Raw genomic sequence first — 25336 nt, 5'->3', positions numbered from 1 at the left:
AGATAGAGAAATTAGTCAAGGAGATGCTTATTGCAGGAGTTATACAGCCTAGTACAAGTTCATATTCTAGTCCAGTGTTACTAGTGAAGAAGAAGGATGGGAGTTGGCGATTTTGCGTTGACTATAGAGCCCTTAATAACATTACCGTACCTGACAAGTACCCCATCCCTGCCATTGATGAGCTTCTGGACGAGTTGGGCGGGGCCACAGTGTTTACCAAATTGGATTTGAAGTCTGGGTACCACCAGATTCGAATCAAAGAAGGAGAAAAACTGAAGACAGCCTTCTGCACCCATGACAGACGCTATGAATTTAAGGTTATGTCATTTGGATTAATGAATGCCCCCTCTACTTTTCAATCCCTCATGAATGATATTTTTAGAGAATATTTATAGAAGTTTGTACTCGTCTTTTTTTGATGATATTCTTGTGTATAGTAAAGACAAGGAATCTCATAAGATACACTTGAGGAAAGCCTTAGAGACACTCCAGCAACACCAACTTGTGGTGAACTTAAAAACATGTGTGTTCGGGCAGGCCCAGATTGAGTACCTCGGGCACATCATTTCTACGGAGGGAGTCAAGGCTGATCCTTCAAAAATCAAAGCAATGCAGTAGTGGCCGAAACCTAAGAATTTGAGGGCGCTAAGGGGATTCCTAGGCCTTACGGGTTACTATCTCAAATTTGTTAAGGGATACAACAAGATTGCAGCGCCTTTAACTCAGTTATTGAAGAAGGATTCATTTAAATGGGATGAGAGTGCCTAGGATTCTTTCAAAAATCTCAAGACAGCAATGTTGACTCTACCTGTGCTAGCAATGCCGGATTTTAGTCTACCCTTTGAGGTGGAGGCAGATGTGTCTGGGAAAGGAGTGGGGGCTGTGCTGATGCAGAAAGGGTGTCCAATTGCTTTCTTCAGCCAAAAATTGTCAGACCGATGCCAACAAAACTCCGTCTATGAATGAGAACTCATGGCAATCGTGTTAGCTGTCAAAAAGTGGCAACATTATCTGTCCAGTAGGCCGTTTATCATCAAAACAGATTAGAGGGCCCTCAAGTATCTCCTAGAACAGCATATTGTTGCTCCAGATCAACAGAAATGGGTTACTAAATTAATGGGGTACAAGTTTCAGATCCAATACAAGCCAGGGAAGGACAATAGGGTAGATGATGCCTTGTTGCGAAGGGATGCAGAGATGGAGTTGAGGGCCATATCGATGTGGCAATATGACATGGTCGAAGATTTGATCGAAGAAATTTCAAAGGATAACCGTTTGCAAGTGATCATTCAGCAACTTGTAAGAGGCGAGGAAAATCCACAAGGGTATACCCTAAAAAAAGGGGTCCTTTATTATAAGGGACAACTGGTACTTCCTAAAAACTCTCCAAAGATTCGGGAATTAATACGTGAGTTTCATGATTCTCCTATGGGGGGACATTTTGGACAATTTAGAACTTATAAACGTTTGGCTGCCAGCTTGTATTGGGAAGGGATGAGGAAGGATATTCAAGAATATGTGGCTCAATGTGAAATTTGTCAGCGTAACAAATATGAAGCTCTTAGTCCAGCTAGCCTATTGCAGCCATTATCGGTGCCTCAAGCCTCATGGGATGACATCAGCATAGATTTCATAGGAGGTATGCCCAAAAGTAACTGGCATGATACAGTGTTAGTTGTGGTTGACAGACTCACCAAGTGTAGCCATTTCATTCCACTTTCACACCCTTATTCTGCTAAGGAGGTTGCTGAAACTATGGTAAAGGAAGTAATTAAATTGCATGGGTTCCCGAACTTTATTGTGTTAGATCGAGATAGGGTCTTCATCAACCAATTTTGGAAGGAATTGTTTCAGATGGCTAGGACGACACTCAAGTATAGCTCTTCTTATCACCCAGAGACCGATGGTCAAATTGAGGTAGTAAATCGGACCATAGAAACTTATCTGAGATGTTTTGTTGGTACTACCCCTAAAAAGTGGGTCAAAATGCTTCCATGGGCTGAGTATTGGTATAACACTACCTACCATAGTGCCACTGGAACCACCCCCTTCACAGCTCTATATGGAAGAGATCCCTAGTTTTGTTGAAATGGAAAGATCAAACCTTAAGGGTACAAGCTGTGGATGAGCAGATTCAAGAGCGCAATGTAACACTTGATGAGCTTAAGCATCAATTAGAGAGAGCCAGAACCAGAATGAAGGATCAAGCAGATAAACACCGAGGGGAAGTGCAGTTTAAAGTGGGCAATTTGGTTTATTTGAAGATAAAACCTTATAGGTACAAGTCTTTGTCTAAGAAGGTGAATGAAAAGCTTTCACCTAGGTTTTATGGGCCTTATAAGATCCTTGAAAGGATAGGAAAGGTAGCATGTCTGCTGGAATTACCAGAGACAGCGCAGATACACAATGTATTCCATGTTTCACAATTGAAAAAGGCCCTCAAACCCACTGTTACAGCTTAGCCCTTACCACAAGGACTGACAAACGAGCTGGAGCTTCAAGTTCAATTGGAAGTGGTCAAAGAATCCAGGTGGAGTGCCAACGGCCGGTTACAACTTCTAATTAAGTGGAAAGAATTGCCGGAATGTGACAACACGTGGGAAGATGCACAAACCGTTCAGACTCAATTTTCTCACTTCCACCTTGAGGACAAGGTGCTGCATAAAGGAGGGGGAAATGATGGGCCTCCAAACAAGTGGGGCTGAGTGTATCAGAGGAAGTCCAACAAAACAGCCCAACAAGGAATAGACACAGAAGGGTAGAATAGGAAGGGGACCAAGATAACATCCTCTGACAAGTCAGAGTAGTGGGGAAAGATGTAAATAGTGGGATGGCAGGTAAGGAGGTTGGGGGGGGAGCAGATTAGTTTTGGGGAGAGGGCCTGAGCTCTCGAAAGTCAGGAGTGGTGTGTGTGTTTCATTTCTTTTTTTTCTTGCTCTACAGTCTCATATTGGTGCCTGTAATTTCTACATTTTCCCACTATAATAGAGGTTACTCATTGAAGTTTTCACCTAATTGTGTCAAGAATTCTAGTTCTATCAATGCACAAGTAGATCAGCAACAAGATGTTGGAACAGAAAATGAAGACTAGCAAGATGTCGAGCATAGAGTCCCCAACATTCCTGGGCACAACCTAGGCTTTAATCCGTGTCAAATTCCAAGGAACTAGGCTAGCACATAATTTCATCAATTTGACTGCAAAAATGGAATACCCACAAGCTAGAAATTATAGTAGGCCGGCAATGACCCATTGTTGCTAGAGAAGACACTTGTTGTTGGAATGGAGATTCCACGCACTCACACGTGCCTATTACCTTAGTTGCAGAATCATGTAGATGTACGTATGAGTGACACGTGCCACTATTCACTGTGAAACAACGGTGTTTGGCCAATCAGAGGCCTTTGGTTCTTCCTAGGTAGGTGGTGAGATTTGACTCTCTCACTTGCTTTACTTGTATGTTTACTCCCATAGCACTATTTTGGGTTCAGAGTTAAAGGCCATGTTTGGGGAGATTAGAAGGCCTAAAATTTAGCCAACCTAACTTTGATACCATGTAGAATATTTGGGAGAAAAAATATATTTCTCATTGATTCAGAATAGAGCTATACACATGGGCATTCATGCACCAAGATGAGAAACAAAGTAATAATAAAAAAAAATACTAATAACTCCTAATAACTCCCAATAAACATAAAAGGATTTGTGCTATAATTACAGTATCTTCACAAGCTTCCTTGTGAATGTTGTGGCCAAATTATGAGCAAGCCCCAAGAAGAGCATATGGAGGTGGTTTATAGGATATTAAAGTGTTTGAAATTAAATCATGGAAAAAGACTTTTCTTTGCAAAAGGAAAGTCAAGTGGTGTGGGAATTTACACTGATGCAGATCATGAAAGATCATTGCTGGATAGGAGGTCTACCACAAGTGCACCACATTTATGTGGGGAAACCTGGTAATTTAGCAATGTAAGAAGCAACCATTGGTCTCTAGAAGCAGTATTGAAGCTGAACTTAGAGCCCTGGCACTTGTAATTTGTGAAGGAACATGGATCCTTAAAGTACTAAAAGAGTTAAGACTATTGCATATTGCACCTATAAAATTATGGTGTGACAGTAAGTTGGCCATTGTGATGGCTAGGAACTAGTGCATCATGATAGAACAAAGCATGTGAAGATTGATAAACATTTCATCAGGGAAAAAATTGAAAAAGGTAAAATTGATTTGTACTCTGGGCCAAAGATTAAGTATCTTATATATATATATGTAGAAAATTGATGCCAAGAGAGAGGGGGATTGTTGGAAGTCTGAACAGCCCAAGCCAGTTGCACTAGTCTTCAGTCATCATTAGTTATTTGTCATTTATATATTTTGTATCCAATGTCATTAGTTATTATTTATCTCATTCCATTTTGATAAGAGTTAATACTTGATTTACCCTACTTAACTTATCCCATACGCTAGCTGGGTTATATATGTAATTTGCTGCTGCCACTAAATAAAATGATGATCAACATTCCTTTGTTTTGCTCTATAATAAGTGAAATTCAGTTGTTAAGCAAGAGATATGATAAGTAGTTGAAGCAATTCATTGATAATAAGCTGCTAAATAATTTGCTTTTATACATTGAAACTTTATACATTCATGGTGAGTATAACATTTTCTTAAGAGATAATCATTTTCTAAATAAGTTGCTTTCATAAGCCATTGCAATTTCATCATTTTGTTTTGGCAGAAATAACTTTTGCTTGGATGAATCCTATAATGAAGCTAGGATATCAAAGACCACTTACTGATAAAGATGTATGGAAATTGGATACATGGGATCGGACTGAGACTTTGAACAACAAGTATGCTTTTGCTCTTCTTCAAATTGATTTCTATGTCATTATTGCATTTTAATTGGAAGTTGTGCCTTTTGACTTTGTAGGTTCCAAAGGTGTTGGAATGAGGAATCTCGGAAGTCTAGACCATGGCTATTAAGAGCATTAAATAGTAGCCTAGGAGGAAGGTAGGCTAAGGATTTGTAGATCATGGGATCCACTTTAGTTTTCTTTCCTAGTAGAGTTTTGATTAAAGAAAAGAAAATAATATATGCAACCAACTTCATCAAGTAAAAATCCACCAACACCAACTCCATCATGGTGATATAAACTTTATGAGAATCAGGATAGTGGCACTTGTATCCCTTTTGGTTGGGTTAATACAACAACAACAACAACAACAACAACAAGCCTTTATCCCACTAGGTGGGTTAATATGCCAAGAAAATGCATTTCATTGCTGGGTCATAATTTCCCACTGCCTTGATTGTGAACAAATAAGGTGCAGCCGTGAACCTTTTGAGTTATAGTAGAAACATGAGAATTGGGGTAAGATTTAAGGAATTTTGTAAGGGAGTAGAAAATTGTAGGACTTTAGAGGGCATTATATTTATCAGGTAAGTTGAAGAAAGATTAGCATCTCCCTAATAGAAACAATGATACATTGCTGCTTATCATCATAAAGGGCAACTTCTAGATGGTGCCTATTCTTCCTTTCAACAACCTCATTTTGTTGAGGGGTAAAAACGCAAGGGGTTTGATGGTGTATCCTGTGGGTTTTGAAAATGTTTGACTAGTAGAGCTCAAGTATTCTCTAGCATCATCAACCCTCAATATCTGTGTTAAATTGAGTCTGGACCTTGGAGGATCAACTTGAAATGACTAAACTTGTGTATACCATCCAAGATTGATCCAAATTTGAAAATTTTTTCCTTCTGCTTGTTTGGCTAATAATAAAAGATCAAAATTATTGAAGATACTCTATTGAGTTTGCTTTTAGGCCATAAGTCTGTTTGAAAATTGATTAATGGGACAATAAGGGTTGGAAATATTGTCTTTATTGGCTTTCTTTCTTGTATTATTCGCATCAATGATTTCCTTACTCTTGGCTGTTAACTTTGTTTTCCATAAACTTTAGTTCTTGATTGAATTTCTTCTCACCATGAACCCAAAGTTCTGGAAATGCATGTGCAATATCATGTTTATTTCTTTCCAGTTGACTGAATCAATATTACTATAGATCTTTTGGAAATTCAAGATCTAACGATCTTTTGAATTTAATTTTATTGATTGAAAACAATGTCCCATTTGTAGATAATAAAAGGGGGAAACCCAAGCTCTCAAGTAGGTAAGTGTAAAACCTCTCTAAACTAAAATATTTAAAACAATTTTCAAAGAAGGATAACTGATGGACACTTAGGTAGTATGGGATACTGAGTCTCGCATTGATTAGTATGGGATGCTCAATGTGGTATTTAATTAGGTTGGCTTTCCTCCTTAGTAGCTAGTTTTTGTGGGAGGGTTTCCCATTTCATAGTTCATGTTAGTATCCATCAATTGGTATTATTAGAGGTTGGTATTGGAGAGGGCTGCTTACAGAAAGTTGATTGGTGATGGGTTCTAATTGACAAGAAAGTCAAGTGAAGTGTCATAGAACATGGCAATCAGGATGTTGGCTTTGTGAATGGGACCAATTGATGGAGACTCAAGTAGCATGGAATACTCATGTCACACATGGAATAATATGGAATGCTAAATGGGATGTTTAAATTGGTTGGTTTTCTTCCTCAATAGCTAGCTTTTAGGGAGGATTGCCCATCTTACTCAAGTACCCATCAATTATTCTAGTCTTGTTAATATAGAATGCTTAAACTAAACCTATATGGTATGGTTGTTCAAACTTCAATAGTGGTTAGTCATGTTTAGTTGATATCTTCCCTGGATTTTTGTCCATAGAGAATGACATATGGGCTCACGAACTACATGATTAGTATTTTTTTTGAGTCCAACTAAAATTGACATACATTCTTATTTAAGGGTAATTATATGTTATTACATACATATGGATTAACCTTGACTATTTAAAATTCAGAAGCCACTAGCCACCACAACCACAACTAACATACACCAATAAGCATACTAGTCATGCATAACTACTCCTTGTGCTGTTACAATTGATTAGTAGTAAAAAATCACACATTTCCTTACTTGGCCTCAATCACAAGAGAAAACTTGTCCAAGTCAATGATGGGCTCATGCAAATGATAAATAATTAAACAAATACAACCCTTAATATTGGCAATTAAGTATTCAAAGTACATAAAAGATAAGCTAGAGACTTTACAATGTGGGGCTACCTCTCCTTTTCCCTTACTCTTGACAACTAGAAAAGTATTAACAAGCAGGAGTGAGAGTGTGCAATCTCAGCAACCAAGCAATTCAATTAAAGCATATTAAAATGTAGCATTCACAACAAGCAAGCACAATTTCACAAATGACAACTCTCATGCTAACAAGAATGCATTACTAAGAAATAATTCGTATGATCAAATGTAACTACCTTATTCCTCTTCTTATATCATCTGATTGAATCCATGATCTACTAACTCATATAGGTCCAGTTCATGTGACTGGGCTAGCCTCGCTCTCCAATTGTGAGGGGCACCCAGCCAAAGGTTTCCACACCCACTCTCAGATTATGAATTCCCCCTTCTCGAATTGCAGGGTGTCATAATTGCCTTACCCATACCATCCCCCTATAGGATCCGGTGATACTTAGCATCATGCTAGACCCATGCTGTACTCGTTGGTTTATGGCAATACTAAGCACATTATTTAATGATTATGCCAACCACTGCGTGCAAACTTAGTGGAGATTATGCGACGTAGATTTTCCTATAATACCCTTTTACTATCTCTTGGTGATCTTCCACCCATTCATGATCATGCAAGTTCAATAGTCATATGTATAGGTAGTCTCATATTTAAATAATTCGATAATTCATGAACTTGCATGCATTAATCATCAAATCTTCAATACATACTCAATTCAAACTCCTCAACTCATGTTCATATAATCATAAGACACATACTCCCAACAATGATAACTTAACTTAAGGGGATCAACCATCAAGGCAACAACATAATCATACTCATGCTTTCTCAATTAAATTCAACACAACCGTATGCTTACATTACTCAAAACATCATATGCCCAATACCATGCTGCTCAATCCATACTTATACTATCATATAACACATGATATTACCAATCATTAATTTCATTCCAACACATTCAAGAACTACAGCTCATAACCTCAACTCTTCTACGCAAGTTATCATGCTCAATTCATTGCCACATGCCTCATGCCATAACTTACCCTAAGTATAATTTGGATTTTTGAGAGAGCTTTCTACAGTCACAAGTTCTGAGAACCATCAATCTACAATTAATGATTAATAAATAGCATTAATAATCAATTGTCATTAATTAACCTTAATCACTGTTGAGGCCTTAATCCCTCCTTAAGTGTGATTCACCAAAGTCATTCCCATTTCTCACTTCCATTAACTTATATAACCTTCTTTAAACTCAATTGTTAAACCATTGTAGTAGCTTAAACTTAATTAATTAGTGCTAGGGCTAACCTTAAACCCCCCTTTACTACTCTTAAACACTGAGCTTAGCTTAAATCAACATCTTGAAACATAAAACAACATCCTTAGACTCTATTAGAGTCATTAAAATGGCTAAAACTTAGCTACCAATCCGAACAACAACTCCCATGTCTAGAAATCTTGAAAACGCATAAGAGAGGTAGGAGAAGAGAAAAGGAAGCTTACTCGGTAATTTAGAAGCTCAAACTAGCCTCTAATAGGTGCCTAACATGAACTCTAGTAGAGTTCCATTCTCCTTCTCGGCTTCTCTCTCATTTTCTCTCTAATTTTTAAAACAGAATTGCATCTCTTGGATTTTAAAATCCGAAACATTCATCGCGGCGCATGGCGCTATTCGTCACGGTGAATTGCATAGTTTGGGAACCCTAACTTAAGCCCATTAATTTAGGTCCAAAGTAGCCTAATGGCTCCTCTAGTCCCCTTCTAAGCTTCTATAGTGTCTAAAGGACCTTGGCCATCCAATCAAGCTAATTAATCCAATTAGAACCTAGATTAATTGACTTAACCTTTAATTAAATTTTATTTTAAATTTCGAGATATTACACCTCCCATGTTTTTATGAATTTTGCCACTCTCATTTTAATTTTTCTTCTTGTAGGTTTTGGTGTGGAGGCTTTTGGAAGGTAACGATATATATATAAATATTTGCTATCATCATGTTATGGGGCCGCTATTTGACTTTAGTTGATTGCATAACCTTTTCGAAGTGATGTTAGATTTCAACTATGGAAAGAAAAAAGAAGATAATTAAATAAAGACTAGGTTGTTATTATTATTTTTTTAAAGTTAATTAGTCTAGGGCTCAGCTATCATCTTTTGTCCTCTGATTTAAAATTTACAATAAATGAAAGAGCAAGTCATTGACGAACACACCAAAACTAATTTCCAAATGAGCTCTTAATCAAAGTTATTTTGTTTGGACCTAAACTGATTTTGTTTTTTGTTGTTCGGTAAGAATTATGGAAAATTTATTTCTTTGAAGATTTGGAACTTTAGCTACATATAGCTAAGATATTGAATTGGAAACCTTCTTCTAACATGTTGTACTTCTATTGACAACTTGTAGATTGGCTATGATGTTTCCCAATTTCTAGGGCCTCTTATATTGAACATGCTACTGCAGGTTAGTTGCTTTTATACTAATTCCATCAGTAATTGGGTCATTGATCCTTTTATTTCCTTGGTTTAACTTTTCATTGTTGCTTCTTTTGTTTGCATGTTATATCCTCATGTTCATTCAAATTTTCATCAGGTTGAAATGTCATTCAATATCTATTTAAGAAAGTAGTATGATTTTTTATATATGGTTTTGTAGTTCTAGCTGCAACTACTAATGTACATCTTATTCTTTGTAAAGAAAGATGAAAAAGTTTATATTTTTAGTTAGCTGTCATTTTTCCTGGCTAAAGATGTTTAAATACTTCCACCAAAGGTCAAAATGTTTGTATTAATTTATAGGTTACTGCAGTTCTTTGTTGTTAATTAGGTGGGAATGGGTTAAAACTTGAAATGAGAGCTTTTTATGCCTCTAAGTCTGGGCATTGCAAGTGGTTAGGGATGTTTTTATAGATAACAATGGAGCATGTTGAATAATAATCTTTGTTTTTGATTGATGACAAACTAAGAATGCAAATTTCAAAACAACAATAGCAATAGCAGCAAGAAGCCTTATCTCATTAGGTGAGGTCAATTATATAGATTGCACGATGTTGTTATGATCGATTAACAATAAAATTTTTTGATATATTGTTAACTTAAAGGTCTCTTTCAATAACTTATCCTAAAGCACTTATGTTTACTTCCAATGTCCCAAAGTTTTACTAGGGGATGCCATTTTGATCACAACCTGCCACATCGATCAAATGCTAGTCACATATTATCTTTGGACACTCTTCTCCAAAAATTCCAAAGTGTTTTTTCCACATCTTGTATTGAAACCAATCTTACACTTTGTGTGTTTGGATGCAAAGCCTTTGTCCATATCCACTTAAGCAGTAAACTTGGATCTTGTGCTACCCAATGCCTATTTCTTGGATATTTTCTCACTCAAAAGGGATGCAAATTCTTTGATCTTATTTCCAAACACACATTTGTAAGCTTTGATATTATGCTTCGTGAAGACACTCCTTTCTATCCCAATTCTTTAATTTGGGGGGAGAGTATAGGTGAATCTTAGACTTATGAACAAGAAACTAACAGAAAATGGGTGCCCCTTGATTCTTGGTTTACACCAATAGAACCATTACACCACAATTACTAGAACCATCGCTCTCATGTTCTACATCTATTTCTCCTTTGGCATCGCCATTTCTTTTGCCAATCACAGAAGAAAACTCAAAAGCAGGGGGAGATGTAGAGAAGCAGAAAGACAAAGATTTGTTGGTTTGCTCACGAAGGCATAAATCTATGGAAGGAGAGAACTTTGTAACTAAAGCACTAGAGGAGTTAGAACCTCTTGAAGAATCTACTCCTGAACCATCTCAACAAATTCTTGAATAGTTGTGTGATCAATTTGAAGTTTATTTACCCATTGCTTTCGGAGAACAACCTCATTCTTGCACTTTGCATCCAATTCAGAAGCATATGCCCTTCAAAGCTTTCTCTTCGAGTTATTGTGCATTTGTCACTAATGTAGGTAAAGTTGTTATTTCCAACAACATCAAAGAGGCATTGAAAATACCAGAATGGAGAAATGCTGTTATGGAGGAGATCAGGGCTTTGAAGAAGAATGAAAGATGGGAGATTGTTGAAAGGCCTAAGGGCACAAAACTTGTAATTTTAGAGTGGGCTTGTACCCTAAAATATAAGGCCGATGACTCTCTTGACAAGTTAAAAGCTCAACTAGTTGCAAGAGGGTTTACTCAAACATATGGTCTTGACTAAAAAGAAATTTTTGCGCCACTAGGGAAATTGAAAAACATCATACTTCTATTATTGTGTTAGCAAAGCTAGAATGTCCACTTCATCAATTGGATGTTAAGGGCACAAAACTTGTAATTTTCAAGTGGGCTCGTGCCCCAAAATATAAGGCCGATGACTCTCTTGACAAGTTAAAAGCTCAACTAGTTGCAAGAGGGTTTATTCAAACATATGGTCTTGACTAAAAAGAAACTTTTGCGCCACTAGGGAAATTGAAAAACATCATAGTTCTATTATCTGTGTTAGCAAAGCTAGAATGTCCACTTCATCAATTGGATATTAAGAATGTCTTCCTAAATGGAGAATTAAAACAAGAAGTATATATGACCTTATCTCTAGGATTTGATAAAGACGGAAGTGGTCAAGTGAGTAGGTTGAAGAAATCTCTATATGGCTTAAAGTAGTCTCTTAGGCGTGGTTTGATAGGTTTTCAAGAGTTCTAAAGCTAGAAGGCTTCAAATGGGGATTGTCAGATCATACAATGTTTGTCAAAATTGAAGTGTGTAAGAGAGGCATCCTTATTGTGTATGTTGATGATATAATTCTTACAGGAGACCATATTGAGGAAATAGCAAGTGTAAATACTGCTCTTGGAAAAGAATGTGAAGTCAAGTATCTTGGGAACTTGAAATATTTTTTGTGAATTGAAGCTTTAAGGTCAGAGCAAGGTATCTATGTATCTCAGAGGAAGTATGTGCTTGACCTTCTAAAGGAAACAAGTCGTGGGGTTGTCAGCTTGTTGAAACTCCTATTATAGTTTCGAAGAAGAAGGAAAAGAGGCTTGAAAAGACTAGCAAGGAAGAGTTAGAAGAAGAAGCTTTGGACGATGAATTTGAAATAGTAGGAGAAGATAATGAGAAAGAAGAGGTTGTTGATGTATTTTTCCATTAACCCCTTTAGGAAATAAATTGTCTCTATTGTAGGCCTTCCTGGCATACATCCAAATTGGTTTTCAAAAATACTAGTCTTCATTTTCAGCCTGCATTTAAACACTCTTTCTTATAATCCTATAGTTTGCACAATTCTTGATATCCCTTTTATTCTTGTAAATAGGAATTAAAGTTCTCCACTATTCAGGCATTTTCTTGGACCTTAAAATATCATTAACTAGCCTAGTTAACCATGACATCTTTTTTTTGCCTAAACATTTTCACGCCTCAATAGCAATACCATCAGGTCTAATGGCTATGCCATTTATCATTTTCTTAAGAGCTTTCTTAACCTTGACATCATGGATCTCTTGATAAAACGACAAGTTTTTTTTCCTTCTTGAATTCTCAGATCCTCCAAATCACTAGTCTAACACCCTCAGAAATTTCAAAACAAGCTGCAGAAATTGTTTCTAAGATCTCAAAATCAGATTGTATTAGAGAATGTTCAACCTTCTCTCGTTATGATGCTTTCTGCTGTAGGTTACTGGGAGCTTTGTTGCTGTTCTTTGCATGCTTCAATCTAGCCCCCCCCCCACGAGACACTCAAGTAGTGACATCCATTTTTCTTTGTTAATTTTGCCCTTTGTCAACGCCAAGCAAAAGTGATTGGAAAGCTCCAAAAATATAGGAAGAACAAAAGAATTATGCAAGCAACTCCATGAGAATGAATAACATTCAACCTAAAATGCAAAAGCTATTTATAAGAACAATTTCTACAAAAGGTGAATGTAGCTCATATAGAATTTTCTTTATGAAGTTAAAGCATGGCACAAACACTGAAAGAGCATAATGTGTGGTAATAAAATTGAGACAAATAGCATGAATCAGAAGTACAAATTCCATAACTCAAAAAATAGCTAATGTCTGCAAACTCATTCTGAAATGAATCCTAAAAAGAGTAAGAATGGAAATGGCCCCCCTAATCATTGGTTTTCCCAAATAATGTTCTACATTTACTGCCCTTGGCTCCTCTTAGAAATGAGAATTGAATCTGAGATTTTGGTTATTTTCCCTTCAATATTCTTTAGTATATAGAACTTCTTTAGAATTATTTTATGTTTTAGTAAATGGGAATTGCTTGTGCTTATTCAGCTTTATGATGACCTGCTTGTAATGTTTGTAAACATATAATTATTCATTTAAATGACAATTTTCAAAATGTTTTACTGAATTTGTCTCATGAATTTAATTGCAGTCTATGCAAAGAGGTGACCAGGCGTCAATTGGCTATGTGTATGGCTTCTCAATATTTGTTGGAGTGGTACGATATTACATCTGCTACTAAGTTCTTCAAAGCCTAATTTGAGTTGAGGCTTTTGCTAGGGTGTTATCAACTTGATACCTGTTGTGAATAATTATTTTTTTGTTGTTGTTTTTAATTAGTTCTTTTAGTTGCTTTTTGTATATTGTTCGTATTCATTTAGAATTGCAACGAGTATTTGTTTTAATTAGGATGGAGGTATACTACTTTGATCTGGGTAAAATTTAGGTTTTTGGTTTAAATACGATCTATGTTTTGTTAATGTTGCTTTCATTTTTTACTTAATAAAAACAAGGATGATTAAACAGACTTAGTGCATGGTTCATCACCTTCATGGTTTATGTTGGTTGTCTTACCTAATTTGGAGAAGCTATGTTTACCCACATGAAGAAGGCTAGAGCCTCTCATGATGTTGCCGATACAGATTGAAAAGCTGAAGTTGTATGGATCAGCAAAGCTTAAGTCTCTAAATGAGTCGGCAAAACTTAAGGCATTGCATGTACTAACAAAACTAAAACTTCTGCACATATCTGTAAAAGGATACTGTAGTACCGAACAATAAAACTGAAATCATAGTTTAGATCGGCAAAACATTCTAGAAGTCCAAGTTTACCTTACAGATAGAGAACCAGTTACGGATTAAGAAAATAATAAGAAAGTCATGTATTGGTAGTTAGCATAAAGGAAAAGGGAAAAAAGAAAAGCCATCATTTAGTGGTCTGTGTAAAACCATATGTTGGTGGTTAGAGTTAAAATACCATCCGTAAACAGTGAGCATATTTCTGTGTTGGTGGTTAGCCGGGGGAAAATGTTAATGGTTAGTGAAAAGCCAAAATTGTGGAAAGGATGCCCAAAGTCATTACCCTTGCTACAATTTGAGGGGAAGAATAGACTGATGAATTTGAAAGAAAAGACGTTGCAAGACTAAAAGATTGGCAAAGATAAAAGATTGGTCAAAGCCACGAATGTCCATTTTGAGAGGGACTGTTATCTCATGGCTTTGATACTGCACAAAATTTTATGCAGAGAGTCATAAATTCTCTTTCGGTGAATAGAAAATTCTTATTGATTGAAAAGAATTTGCCTTACATAATTAGGGATTTAGGCTTTTATAAGGATAATGTCAAATTGCACTAAATTAGGAATTGCAATAGAGAAAATTCTTGTTGATTAAAAAGAAGGTGCCTTACATAATTAGGGATTTAGGCTTTTATAAGGATAATCTCAAATTGCACTAAATTAGGAATTGCAATATCAACTAAAATTTTTGAATAGAGAGATATAAGAAGATCTGAAATATCTTAAAGGTGTTAGTGAAAGAAGCTGGTGCTAAAAGAAAGCTGTGAATTGTTGCTCGCTTTTGTATTTTGTCTAAGTTTTTTCCTTAATTTTAAACTACTTATATTGGCGTGTGCTTATTATATTGATATTAATCTTAAGATTGGTGGAAAAAAGACAAGTGGCTGGTAAATTATTTGTTATGTTGATGTCTTTGGTTTTATTCTACTTCATATTATAATGTTATTGGAACCTATGGAACATTGATTGAGTTTCTAAATTTCTTTCTTGCAGGTTTTTGGAGTTTTATGTGAAGCTCAATATTTTCAGAATGTCATGCGCATTGGTTTTCAGCTTAGATCAACTTTGGTAATTCCATTCTTGGGTTTAATTAAATTTTTTCCTTGTTTCGAAAGAAAACAGTTTCTGTCCATTGAAACCTTGAGAAATGAAGATTTTGATTTAATTCTATGGGATGGTAGAATCTGCATATATATATATATAGGAGATCACATGTAGCAGGTCTGCCATTCACAAAAAAGGAAAAGAAGCTATATAAATTCAGAAGAAAATGTTAGCTCAAAAATGAAATTAGTGTCCCAACTTATAAATGGCATACTTGACATGCTTAACATAAAAAATTTGGTTAATGATCATCGCAGTTTTGTTTTGGACTATTATTCTTGCTTTGGAGAGATGAGAATTATTTTTTGGTTGCCTTTTTTTTTTTTTTTTTTGGTTCCTTCTATAAATTTGGAATACATTTTGGTGTTCCTTCTATGGGGCTTTATGGGCAACTTTTGAGTTGTTCGGGATATGCTTGGCCTGATACCTACTAAATCTAAAAGAAAAGAAGGCATGTCAAAAATATCAAACTAAAAGCAACAAAAAGAAATCCTAATCTTTGTCGGCTAGTGGTGGATGTTTATAATGCGGACATAAGAGAGAAGAGAGTGAAATAGAAGAGAGGGGGGATAGAAGAGAGAAAAACAGGGAGAGATTGAGATGAAAGTTAGATCTTAGATGCACTGAATAATGCACTGTTTCTCATAATCTGATTTGCAAGTAACTGTCTAATATTCTTAATATCTAACTTTATAACCTCTTTCCTGTCACTTATGCTTATTATGATTGCACATCAATGCCCCCTCCCAAGATTTCCTTGTCCTCAAAGTTCAATTACCTCAAGGGACAACTCTTAACCCAAACAGAGAATTCAACACATAACGTCATATGGGATAAAACTAAATCTGCAGGCTGAAGTTTGAATGGCTAAATTGGTATGGACCTGTAAGTAGTTTGACCCTGTACAAAACATCTATGGTCGGCCACCATCCCATTTACTTTCTTGAATTGGAGCCAATGTTACTAAGCCAATTTACTCAAACAAGAGCACAATCTTTATAGGATCAATGTTAAGGCCCTTAAATATTACTGTCCTTCTGACTTTAAACCCATGCAAAGCTATCCCATTGCAATCACCACGTCTCAAGTTGCTTTGTAATCAAAAAATGATACTTGGTACCATTTAGCACAATTCTGAAAGTTAGAAGTTGGTATTTTTTCTTACAAGATCTTCGGGTTGGCAAACAATTCTTGGGTTGATAGCAGGGAAGACCCAACTTCACTTGTCATATTTTTGGGATCCCACTGTTCCTAAGGTAATTCTTGGCTTTCTGGATCTCCCAACATTATAGAGGCGTCTTTCTTCCATCCATGTCCGAGACAATTTCTCAGATTTTAGCTAGTCTTGCCTCCAGTAGTTTAACAGGTTTGAATAGCCGCACCATTCTTCCATCCATCTCCTAGACAATTTCTCAGATTTTAGCTAGTCTTCTTGCTTCCAGTAGTTTAACAGGTTTGAATAGCTGCACTATATCCTTAAGTTCTTCCCTAAGACCCAATATGTATGCATTGACAAGATAGTCTTCGGATAGCTGGTGCTTGTTGGTGGTGCTATTGAAACCAATATTTTATTCAACCATGCTACTATACTGTTTAATCAATGTTTGGCCTTCTTTTACAATTCTTGGATGCCCTACGCCCTCTCTACTAGCTTCTAATGAACTCATACACTGGTCGTTTGTTTGGATATCTGGATTAGAGATTGTTGAATATCATACATTGTTTTTGTATCCATGTTGCAGAGGATAGCCTGGCTCTCGATACCACTTAGGGATGTTTATATTTCCCCCGGGGGGGGGGAGAGGAGAGGGAGAGAAGAGAAAAGAACAGGGAGAGATCGAGAGAAATGTTATATGCACTGAATAATGCACTTTATACTCAATATCATGATCTGTTTATTATGAATCTATTTATAGTCTTAGTACCTAACTGGCTAATTTTATAATGTGGTTACCTGTCACTTATGTTTATTATGAATCTATGATTATACAACAGCTTGCCCTTGTCAAAAACATCAGTAGCATTCATGTCTTTCGTGTCTACTGCTCAAAGTTGATCTTGGTGCTTTGTCTAGGAATCTTGTTTTAGGATGTCTGAGCTGTGGCTTTTAGGCCTTGGTGCAACGCATCATAGTGGCTTTTGATGCATGTAAAAAGTCAGGGCTTTTTATGTATGGATGAAAGTCAGGGTTAAACTAATTATATGATATTGGGGTTTTAGGCTTAGAGGTCATGATATTGAACTGTTTTTTAGATGGCTATGTTTTTTTGTTATCTTCTAGGCTCTATTTTTGTTTTTCAGTTGAAAACCCTCTTTCTCTCATCAAGTGATAATTTTAATGGAAAATATCAATCAAGGACTATTGGAGGAAATTTATATTAGTCAAGGATTACTTGTTGTCAAAACTCGAATGAATATTTGTTGATTCGGGTTAGTCTTTTATCAACAAGTATCCGTTCAAGTTTTAACAACTTATTTTAAGCAAACAACAGTCTATTCGGGCTTGTTTTCCATTCGGGTTTTGACAACAACTAGTTTTTGACTAATATAAATTTCCTCCAGTGGTCCTTGATTGCTATTTTCCCTAATTTTAACATTTTCAGCAGGACTTTTTCCCGTTTGATTTAGTGTAGCTTTTACAAATGTTGGATGCTTTGATCTGACTGCAATATGGCCCCTCATAAATGGGTTCCATCGAGAATTGTTGAGTAGGAACTAGAGTGCTTCGAAGTATCTGGCCCCTTTTCCAACTGTTTCAATTTGATGCATATCAAATGCATTCCTTTCCTATTTCTATTGTTAAATTTCAAGTTCATACATTTCTTCTCTGTCATGCCATGTAAAATAACCCTTTTATCTCTGGAAATCAGGTTAAATAATCCTTAGAATGTGGGCAAATTCAGGGTCGATCAACAAATATATCATTGTTGTGAATTAATTTATTAGATCTAATAATTCCTTTGCGTTGAGTTGTAGTGATGGTTTATCTATTTAAAACATGATATGTGCATTGCTGTTTATTTCTGTTATTTTTTTTAATTGTAGGTGGCAGCTGTGTTTCGCAAATCTTTAAGACTTACTCATGAAGCCCGAAAGCAATTTGCATCTGGAAAAATAACCAATTTGATGACTACTGATGCTGAGGCACTACAGGTATGCTTTTCCTCTATTGTTCTAATCGCTTTGGTCTCTTTCGCTTTCTGAATGATGTTAGGGAAGCAATTAACTAAACTTGTACTGTGTGTATGGCAAGGATTGTGAGAAGAATGAGAGCATTTGCCTCAATGAAGTGCTCAACTTGGTGGAAAAAAATAACGTGTATGAATGAACAATAAGTGTAGGGATTTGTTGGCTTTGATTTCTAAGATTTTGTCTCCACTTGTGATCTAGTCTTTATTATTATAATTGATGATATATGGTTCTATAAGATTCCTGATTTCTGTTACTATCTATTATGCATTTGTTGCTCCTTATTTTTTAAACTTATCTTGGATAAAGATGATGTTAGTTGGCTACCCAATTAATTCTTTAAGTACCGGGATCTGATTGTCTAGGATGTTGCTTGACTGTCCCTACTTATGCACACCTAAACTAAAGAATAAATTAGAAAAGTAGTAGAATCAAAACAACTAATTGAATCTTTGCATAAGGAGTTCTGAGCATTTTGAAGAAAAATATTAATTATTAATAATCAAAGCCATGTTATAGCAGAGACAAGGGAAGAGGTTAATTGCAAACTTGAGTTATGGAGGAGGACATTGGAGTCGAAAGGTTTCTGTTTGAGTAGGAGTAAGACAGAATATTTATATTGTAAATTTGGTAAGAGACTAGTGGACAGTAATTTGGAAGTGAAATTGGGAGATCAAATTATACCCCAAGTGGAAAAGTTTAGATATTTGGGAGCCATTATTCAAAATGATGATGAAATTAGTGGGGATATTTCACATGGGATTCAAGTTGGGTGGTTTAATTGGAGAAAAGCTAAAGGAGTTATTTGCGACCGTAAGGTGCCTAATAAACTTAAAGGAAAGTTTTATCATACTGCTATCAGACTGGCCATGTTATATAGTAGTGAATGCTGGGCTCTAACGAGACAACAAGAGTATAAAGTTGGAGTAACAGAGATGAGAATGTTATGATGGATGTGTGCACATACATGTAAAGATAAAATTCGAAATGTGCACGTACGCGAAAAAGTGTGGGTAGCACCTGTTAAGAAAAAAATGGTAGAAAATCAGTTGAGATGGTAGGCATGTACAAAGAAGATCACGGGAGGCACCAGTGAGAAGAGTGGAACATATAACTTTGAGCCCGATTAAGAGGGGTAGAGGAAGGCCTAAGAGAATACTTTTGGAAGTTGTTGAACGCGATCTCTTAATTAATAATATTCCTAAAAGCTTAATAAATGATAGAGCACAATGGCGTCTTACAATCCATGTAGCCGACCCCACCTAGTGGGATAAAGGCTTGTTGTTGTTGTTGTTGTAATAATCAAAGCCATGGCTTTAATGATGCTGATATGGTAGATGAGATGAGAGAAAAGAATAGAAATAGAAGATAGAGAAGATAGACTCTGATATGGTAGAAGGGACGAGAGAAAAAGAATAGAAATAGAAGATGGAGAAGAGAGAGAAAGAAACATAATAGAAGCAGAGAAAGAAGATAGAGAAATAGAGATTGAGAGACGGAAATATTTCAAGGTTTTTTTTTTTCATTAAGCATAATATCTAACTACACTTGGGACCTTATATATAGACCCTTATAGCAAATCTTGACAAACTCCCTAACTAACTAAAACTCTTTAATCATTATTTATTTATTTCTCTTCATATCAATACCCTCCCCTCGAAAAAACCCTTGTCCTCAAGGGTTGTACAATTGACCCCTAAAACTGACGTGACAACTGGGGGGAAAAAGTAGAACCCGCTTATGGAGAGGACACTTTCCCTGCACCAAACATCCCTATTTTTCTAACCGTTTCTCAATATCTATAATTTCTTCTACAGCATCTGGTTGAAGCTCAATAAGTTGGATCTACATCTGTTGATTTGGTGAACATTTGTGGCCTCAGGAGAAGGGCTCGTGGCAATAAAAACCAAGATTCTTTCACCTAAGATCATCAACCTCTTTAGGTTCAGCATTTTTGTGACTTTTGCGTGAGTTGTTGAACGAAGAGTTGCTGAAGATGAAGGAACGGAGGAGATAGAACCTCATTTTGAAGAAATAGAGTGGGACTTGTGCAAAAAGACAATTGTGCACTTAATGAAATTGTGTCCACTTTCTCCGGCTACCAAGTTTTCCTGTGATGTGTGTGGAGAAGGACCCAGAGGACCAGCCCAAGACAATTTATCTCCCTTACCTTCATCGAGACCTTTGTTTTCATTGAATGCCTTTGACAAATGTATGTCTTGCAATCTGGCAAGAAGTCGAGCATCCTTGATGGTTGTTGGCTTTAGTAAATGATCAGGTCTAGTAAACCTTTCTCGTAAGCCTTCGAGATGGTCTACACCATATGATCCTCTGTTAGGTCAATTTGACACGGTTGCATCAAAAGCTGTATTGTAGTCTCCGAGAGTCCCTGTTTTTGAAGACGCATAAGCTCTGCTGTGGGTGCCCCATAGGTAGGTCCAAATCTTTTCTTGATAGTTTCTACATATTCCTCCCATCCTATCACTCTTCCTCTTCTCACATGCACTAAGGCTTGATGCCATTGGAAGGCCTTCTCATCCAAGTGGATGCTGGCTATCATGACGTTCCATGCTTTAAGGGTGGCATCTATCTAAAGATAGTGCTCACATCTCATAAGCCACCCAAGAATATCACCTCTTTGAAATCTAGGGACTTGCATTTTGGTAAATCTTGTCAAAGGCTGTAGTCTTGCTAGTTTGATCTTGGCTTGTGTCACCCACCCTCACCATTATTGCTTGGGCCTCCATTGTTGCGCAACTCATCCATTGTATGCGCGAGTTGGGCTATCCGAGCCGTGAGTGCCTCAATCTGACTATGGTATGCAATCTTTCATCCGTTTGTTTTGCCATATGCTTTGATGCGGCCTAGGAGCATGTTTAGGCGGACAAGGAAGGAAAAGGGGCTCTAGGTACCACTGATATGGTAGAAGGGATGTGAGAAAAGAATAGAAACATAAGATAGAGAAGAGAGAGAAAGAAATAGAATAGAAACAGAGAAATAGGATAGAGAGACAGAAATATTTCCAGGGTTTTTATCATTAAGCATAATATGTAACTACACTTAGGATCTTTTATATGGACCCTTAGAGCAAGTCTTAACAAGCTAACTTCCTGACTAACTAAAACTAGTTGATCTTTATTTCTTTATTTCTCTTCATATCATGCTCATAACTAAAGAATAATATCCTATCCCTATAATTAAGCTATAATATCTACACAATAATGAAATGAATATTCTTTGATCCTATCACCCCCCTCAAGTTGGAGCTTAGATATTAATCATGCCCAACTCGTTACAATTGTATTCAACCTAAGCCCCATTAAGAGCTTTTGTAAATATATCACCCAATTGTTCCCCAGTTTGCCATGTCTTATGGAGATGAATTCCTCCTAAATCTTATTGTGAACAAATTGACAATCAATTTTGATATGATTTTGAACGTTCATGAAATACAATATTATAAGTAATGTGTAGAGTAGCTTTACTATCATACCATAACTTTTCCAATAATGAGGTATTGAGGCCAACTTCCTTCAACAATTGATATATCCATACCTTTTCACCTAGAGATTGTGCCGTGGCCTTGTATTATTATAATTTGGCACTTGATAGTAGATCTTGCTTCTTGCATCTTCATGACACCAAATTTACTACTACAAACGCACAATATCTAGTTGTTCCCTAGACTTGGGTAATGCATGGATGTAGCCGAAAACATCACGTTGTTGTCGAAGGGAGCTATCATCCTAGACTGTTCACGAGTGTCCATGTGCTGGCTGATGATGGCTGGTGCAGAATCTTCCAGTGGTATGTTTGTGCTCCATACACTGCCATTTGTCACCCGTCTTTTGGGCTGCACCAATTGGACCCTAATGGTTTTCCATAGATCATCAGTGAGAGTCAAAATACTCTTTATTATCACATACAGAAATGGCCCAAAACACTGTAGAAGAGTCGCCTTGTGAATCAACAACACCTAGAATACATAGACACTTTGATTCCATGTGGAATATTTGAGAGAATAATTTATTTCTCATTCATGCTGAATAGTATGATACAAACGGGACTTCATTATAATAATTACAATATTACCACATTTACAATTGGATGATCACAGTTGGAAGATGCAAGCACTTCAGTGATTAGCAGTTATTCATCTTGTGGCAGGATGAAATGTCAAGAGCTATGCAACATATTTTATGGTTCCAAAATTTGAAAGTTGAGAGCTATGCGTGTAGGTTATGGTTATAATTAGTGTTTTGGCAACACAGGCAAGGAGAAAACCAATCTCTGCTACTAAATTGATGTAGAATGGGGGAGGGGAAAGGGACAAGAGAAGACAGAAGAGGGGGAAAGAGTAGATAGATAGAGAATTAGCCAAAAGAGAGAAGGGAGGCAAAATAGCATCAATTCTTCTTCATTCAAGGAGTGACAAACAAAGAAAACCTTGTCCTTTTTATGGAGTTTTATTATTTAATAATAACAGATTAAAAGAGAATCTAAGGAAATATCAATATTTAAATAAAATATAACATAGTAATCTAAAAGATTAGATTTATCAAAATTAAATCCTAATCCTAATCAAGTTTTAAAAAATAATTTTAATAATACTTGAAATCCTAAATTCTAAAAGGTAATAATAAATCAATATGAAATTGTAGGGTCTTCTACTCCTAAAAGGAATCTTCCATTTTCCATCAACTTGTCTGTATTTAGGGCCCGTTTGTTTAAGTTCTTTTCATTAAAAAATTTATTATTTTTTGGAAAAAAATATTTTGTGAAATTTTATTATGTTTGTTCAAACTTTTGAAAATAATCTGAATATGACAAAAACATATTTTTATTTAATTTGAGAAGATACTTTGAATATCTTTTAAAAATAATCTAATATGGTAGATGAGAGAAAATGTCATAATAATGCATAGATATTCAAAGAGATTATAAATTATAAAATTTTAAAATAATTAACTGATAAATTGTTTTTTATAAATATAGATCTACTAAGATATCATAACATTTAAAAATAACTAAATAATAATCACTTTGTATTATATTAACCTTACATAAAATAATATTTTTTTAATAAAATCTCTACAAAATAAATCTCATTTCATAAAATCTCTAAGCTATGTAAAAATTGCTTATTTTTTAATCTTAAACAAGCAGACACTTAGATTACTTGTGTGGAATCTAAGACTGCTTTTTCCTATTCTTTGAGACCAAAGGATGCACTTCTTGGTCCTCAAAACTTCAGTTCCCATAAAGTACTTCAATGGTCCAAAATCTTTCATTTGACAGTTAGAATGAAGAAAGGACTTGAGTGATGAAATGCCCTAGGTATCACTCTTGGTTATCACAATGTTATGCTTTTACGCAACTTAGTTCTTTGATGGGACATAAAATTCTCACATACTTTTACTGAAGCCAAACTTCTGAACTGCATCACTGAACCTGCCAAACCATTATAAATCACTGTCATTGAGAATCTGATTTTCACTCTGGTCTAGATCAGGTCATGTGTCAAGTAGAGTCATCAGGGTGAAAATATTTTGAAATTGGTCATCAGTCTTACTTAATCAAGTAAGAACTAAGAAAGGGAACAGGGTGTGATTGAGCTGACATACGCATCTATTCATAATGAATCAGATGTTTTGAATATCTCCATCCCAAAACTTGGTTTGGTACACATATATCAAAGTATGTTATAGTTAACTGCTAACTTTTAAATACAGGCTTGATGGTGAGTGGGATCTTAGATTAATTCATTTGTTAGTCTTTAAGTTTTACAGCACAGGTTTATTTGCGATTATTATTTGTTTTTTTAAATTATTTCATTTGAGGATCTTGTATTTTTATCATATTAGCTTCTACTGCCCTATGTTTTTGAACAATGGTAGACATATTCTTCACACCATTTCTCAAGTCCTCTTGATTACTCAGTCCTTATTCGCAGCAATTAAATCTAAAAATTTGATTGTGGGGATCAACATACTATAAAACAATAGAATTAAATTTTGAAAGTAGATCATAATATGCTTAACGTTTAGTAACTGTGGTTGGTCTGTTTTTTTCCCCCCTTCTCCCAAACAGCAAATATGTCAGTCACTTCATACTCTGTGGTCAGCTCCATTTCGTATCATTGTTGCGCTGGTTCTTCTATACCAACAACTTGGTGTTGCTTCCATTCTTGGCGCTTTAATGCTTGTTCTAATGTTTCCAGTACAGGTACAGGAAGTGATCTGCTTCACGTAACTAATTTTAAATTCATGCTGGCCATTAAAGTATTTCTGTGGCATTTTTTCCTGTTTACCTTCAATTCCTTTTAGTGGAGATGGCACTAGTGTCTTGGGATGACTATTTGTTATTCTTGTTTTTCATGATTATTTCCTTGTCTTTATTGGTCATCTACCTTGTATGGTTCTCTAATCTCTGCTATTAAATCCGTCTATGTAATTACTGTAGTTGGAATTTTCATTCTAGTTGAAATCTCTATGATACAGTTGTTGATGATGTTGCTTTTTCATTGAAAATTTCTGCTTTGTTTTGTATTTTACTTTGCTTGAAAACCAAGACTCCGTAAGGTAAAAGCATTTGTTTTTGGTCAGAAGTAATTTATAGAATTAATACAAATTAGTTGCTCCAGTCCTGAAAGGCCAGTCCAGCTGTATCTCAAATGTTTGTCTTTTTAAGATTCAGAAATACCTTTTTTCTTTTTTCTTTTTTTTTTTTTTGTTATGAAGGTTTTCAACATATTTTGAAGAAATTGTTTATTAGTTTTCTGGGGCCTGGCATTTGGGCAGCTGAAGTGCTTTTGTTTTCGTTTTCGTGTTTTTTTTTTTTTGATTTTGCTA

General features: G+C 35.8%; 1 protein-coding gene across 2 annotated transcripts in view; it reads left to right on the top strand.

The window, feature by feature from the left end:
• LOC129287198 (ABC transporter C family member 2-like) overlaps window positions 1-25336 on the top strand; it is a 65576-nt gene that overhangs the window by 17136 nt on the left and 23104 nt on the right. The window contains exons 7-14 of one of the 2 annotated variants that reach the window (XM_054923386.1): window positions 4736-4850; window positions 4931-5011; window positions 9100-9124; window positions 9568-9624; window positions 13548-13613; window positions 15186-15260; window positions 18342-18449; window positions 24576-24710. In XM_054923386.1, the coding sequence (XP_054779361.1) occupies window positions 4736-4850; window positions 4931-5011; window positions 9100-9124; window positions 9568-9624; window positions 13548-13613; window positions 15186-15260; window positions 18342-18449; window positions 24576-24710 (662 nt within the window). The remainder of the gene's footprint in view (window positions 1-4735; window positions 4851-4930; window positions 5012-9099; window positions 9125-9567; window positions 9625-13547; window positions 13614-15185; window positions 15261-18341; window positions 18450-24575; window positions 24711-25336) is intronic. The other variant, XM_054923387.1, reaches the window with a different exon arrangement.

The sequence above is a fragment of the Prosopis cineraria genome, unplaced genomic scaffold (assembly GCF_029017545.1).
Source record: "Prosopis cineraria cultivar Desert tree isolate PC_DT_omini unplaced genomic scaffold, ASM2901754v1 PC11, whole genome shotgun sequence".
Lineage (NCBI taxonomy): Eukaryota > Viridiplantae > Streptophyta > Magnoliopsida > Fabales > Fabaceae > Prosopis > Prosopis cineraria.
This window is presented reverse-complemented; position numbering and strand designations above follow the sequence as displayed.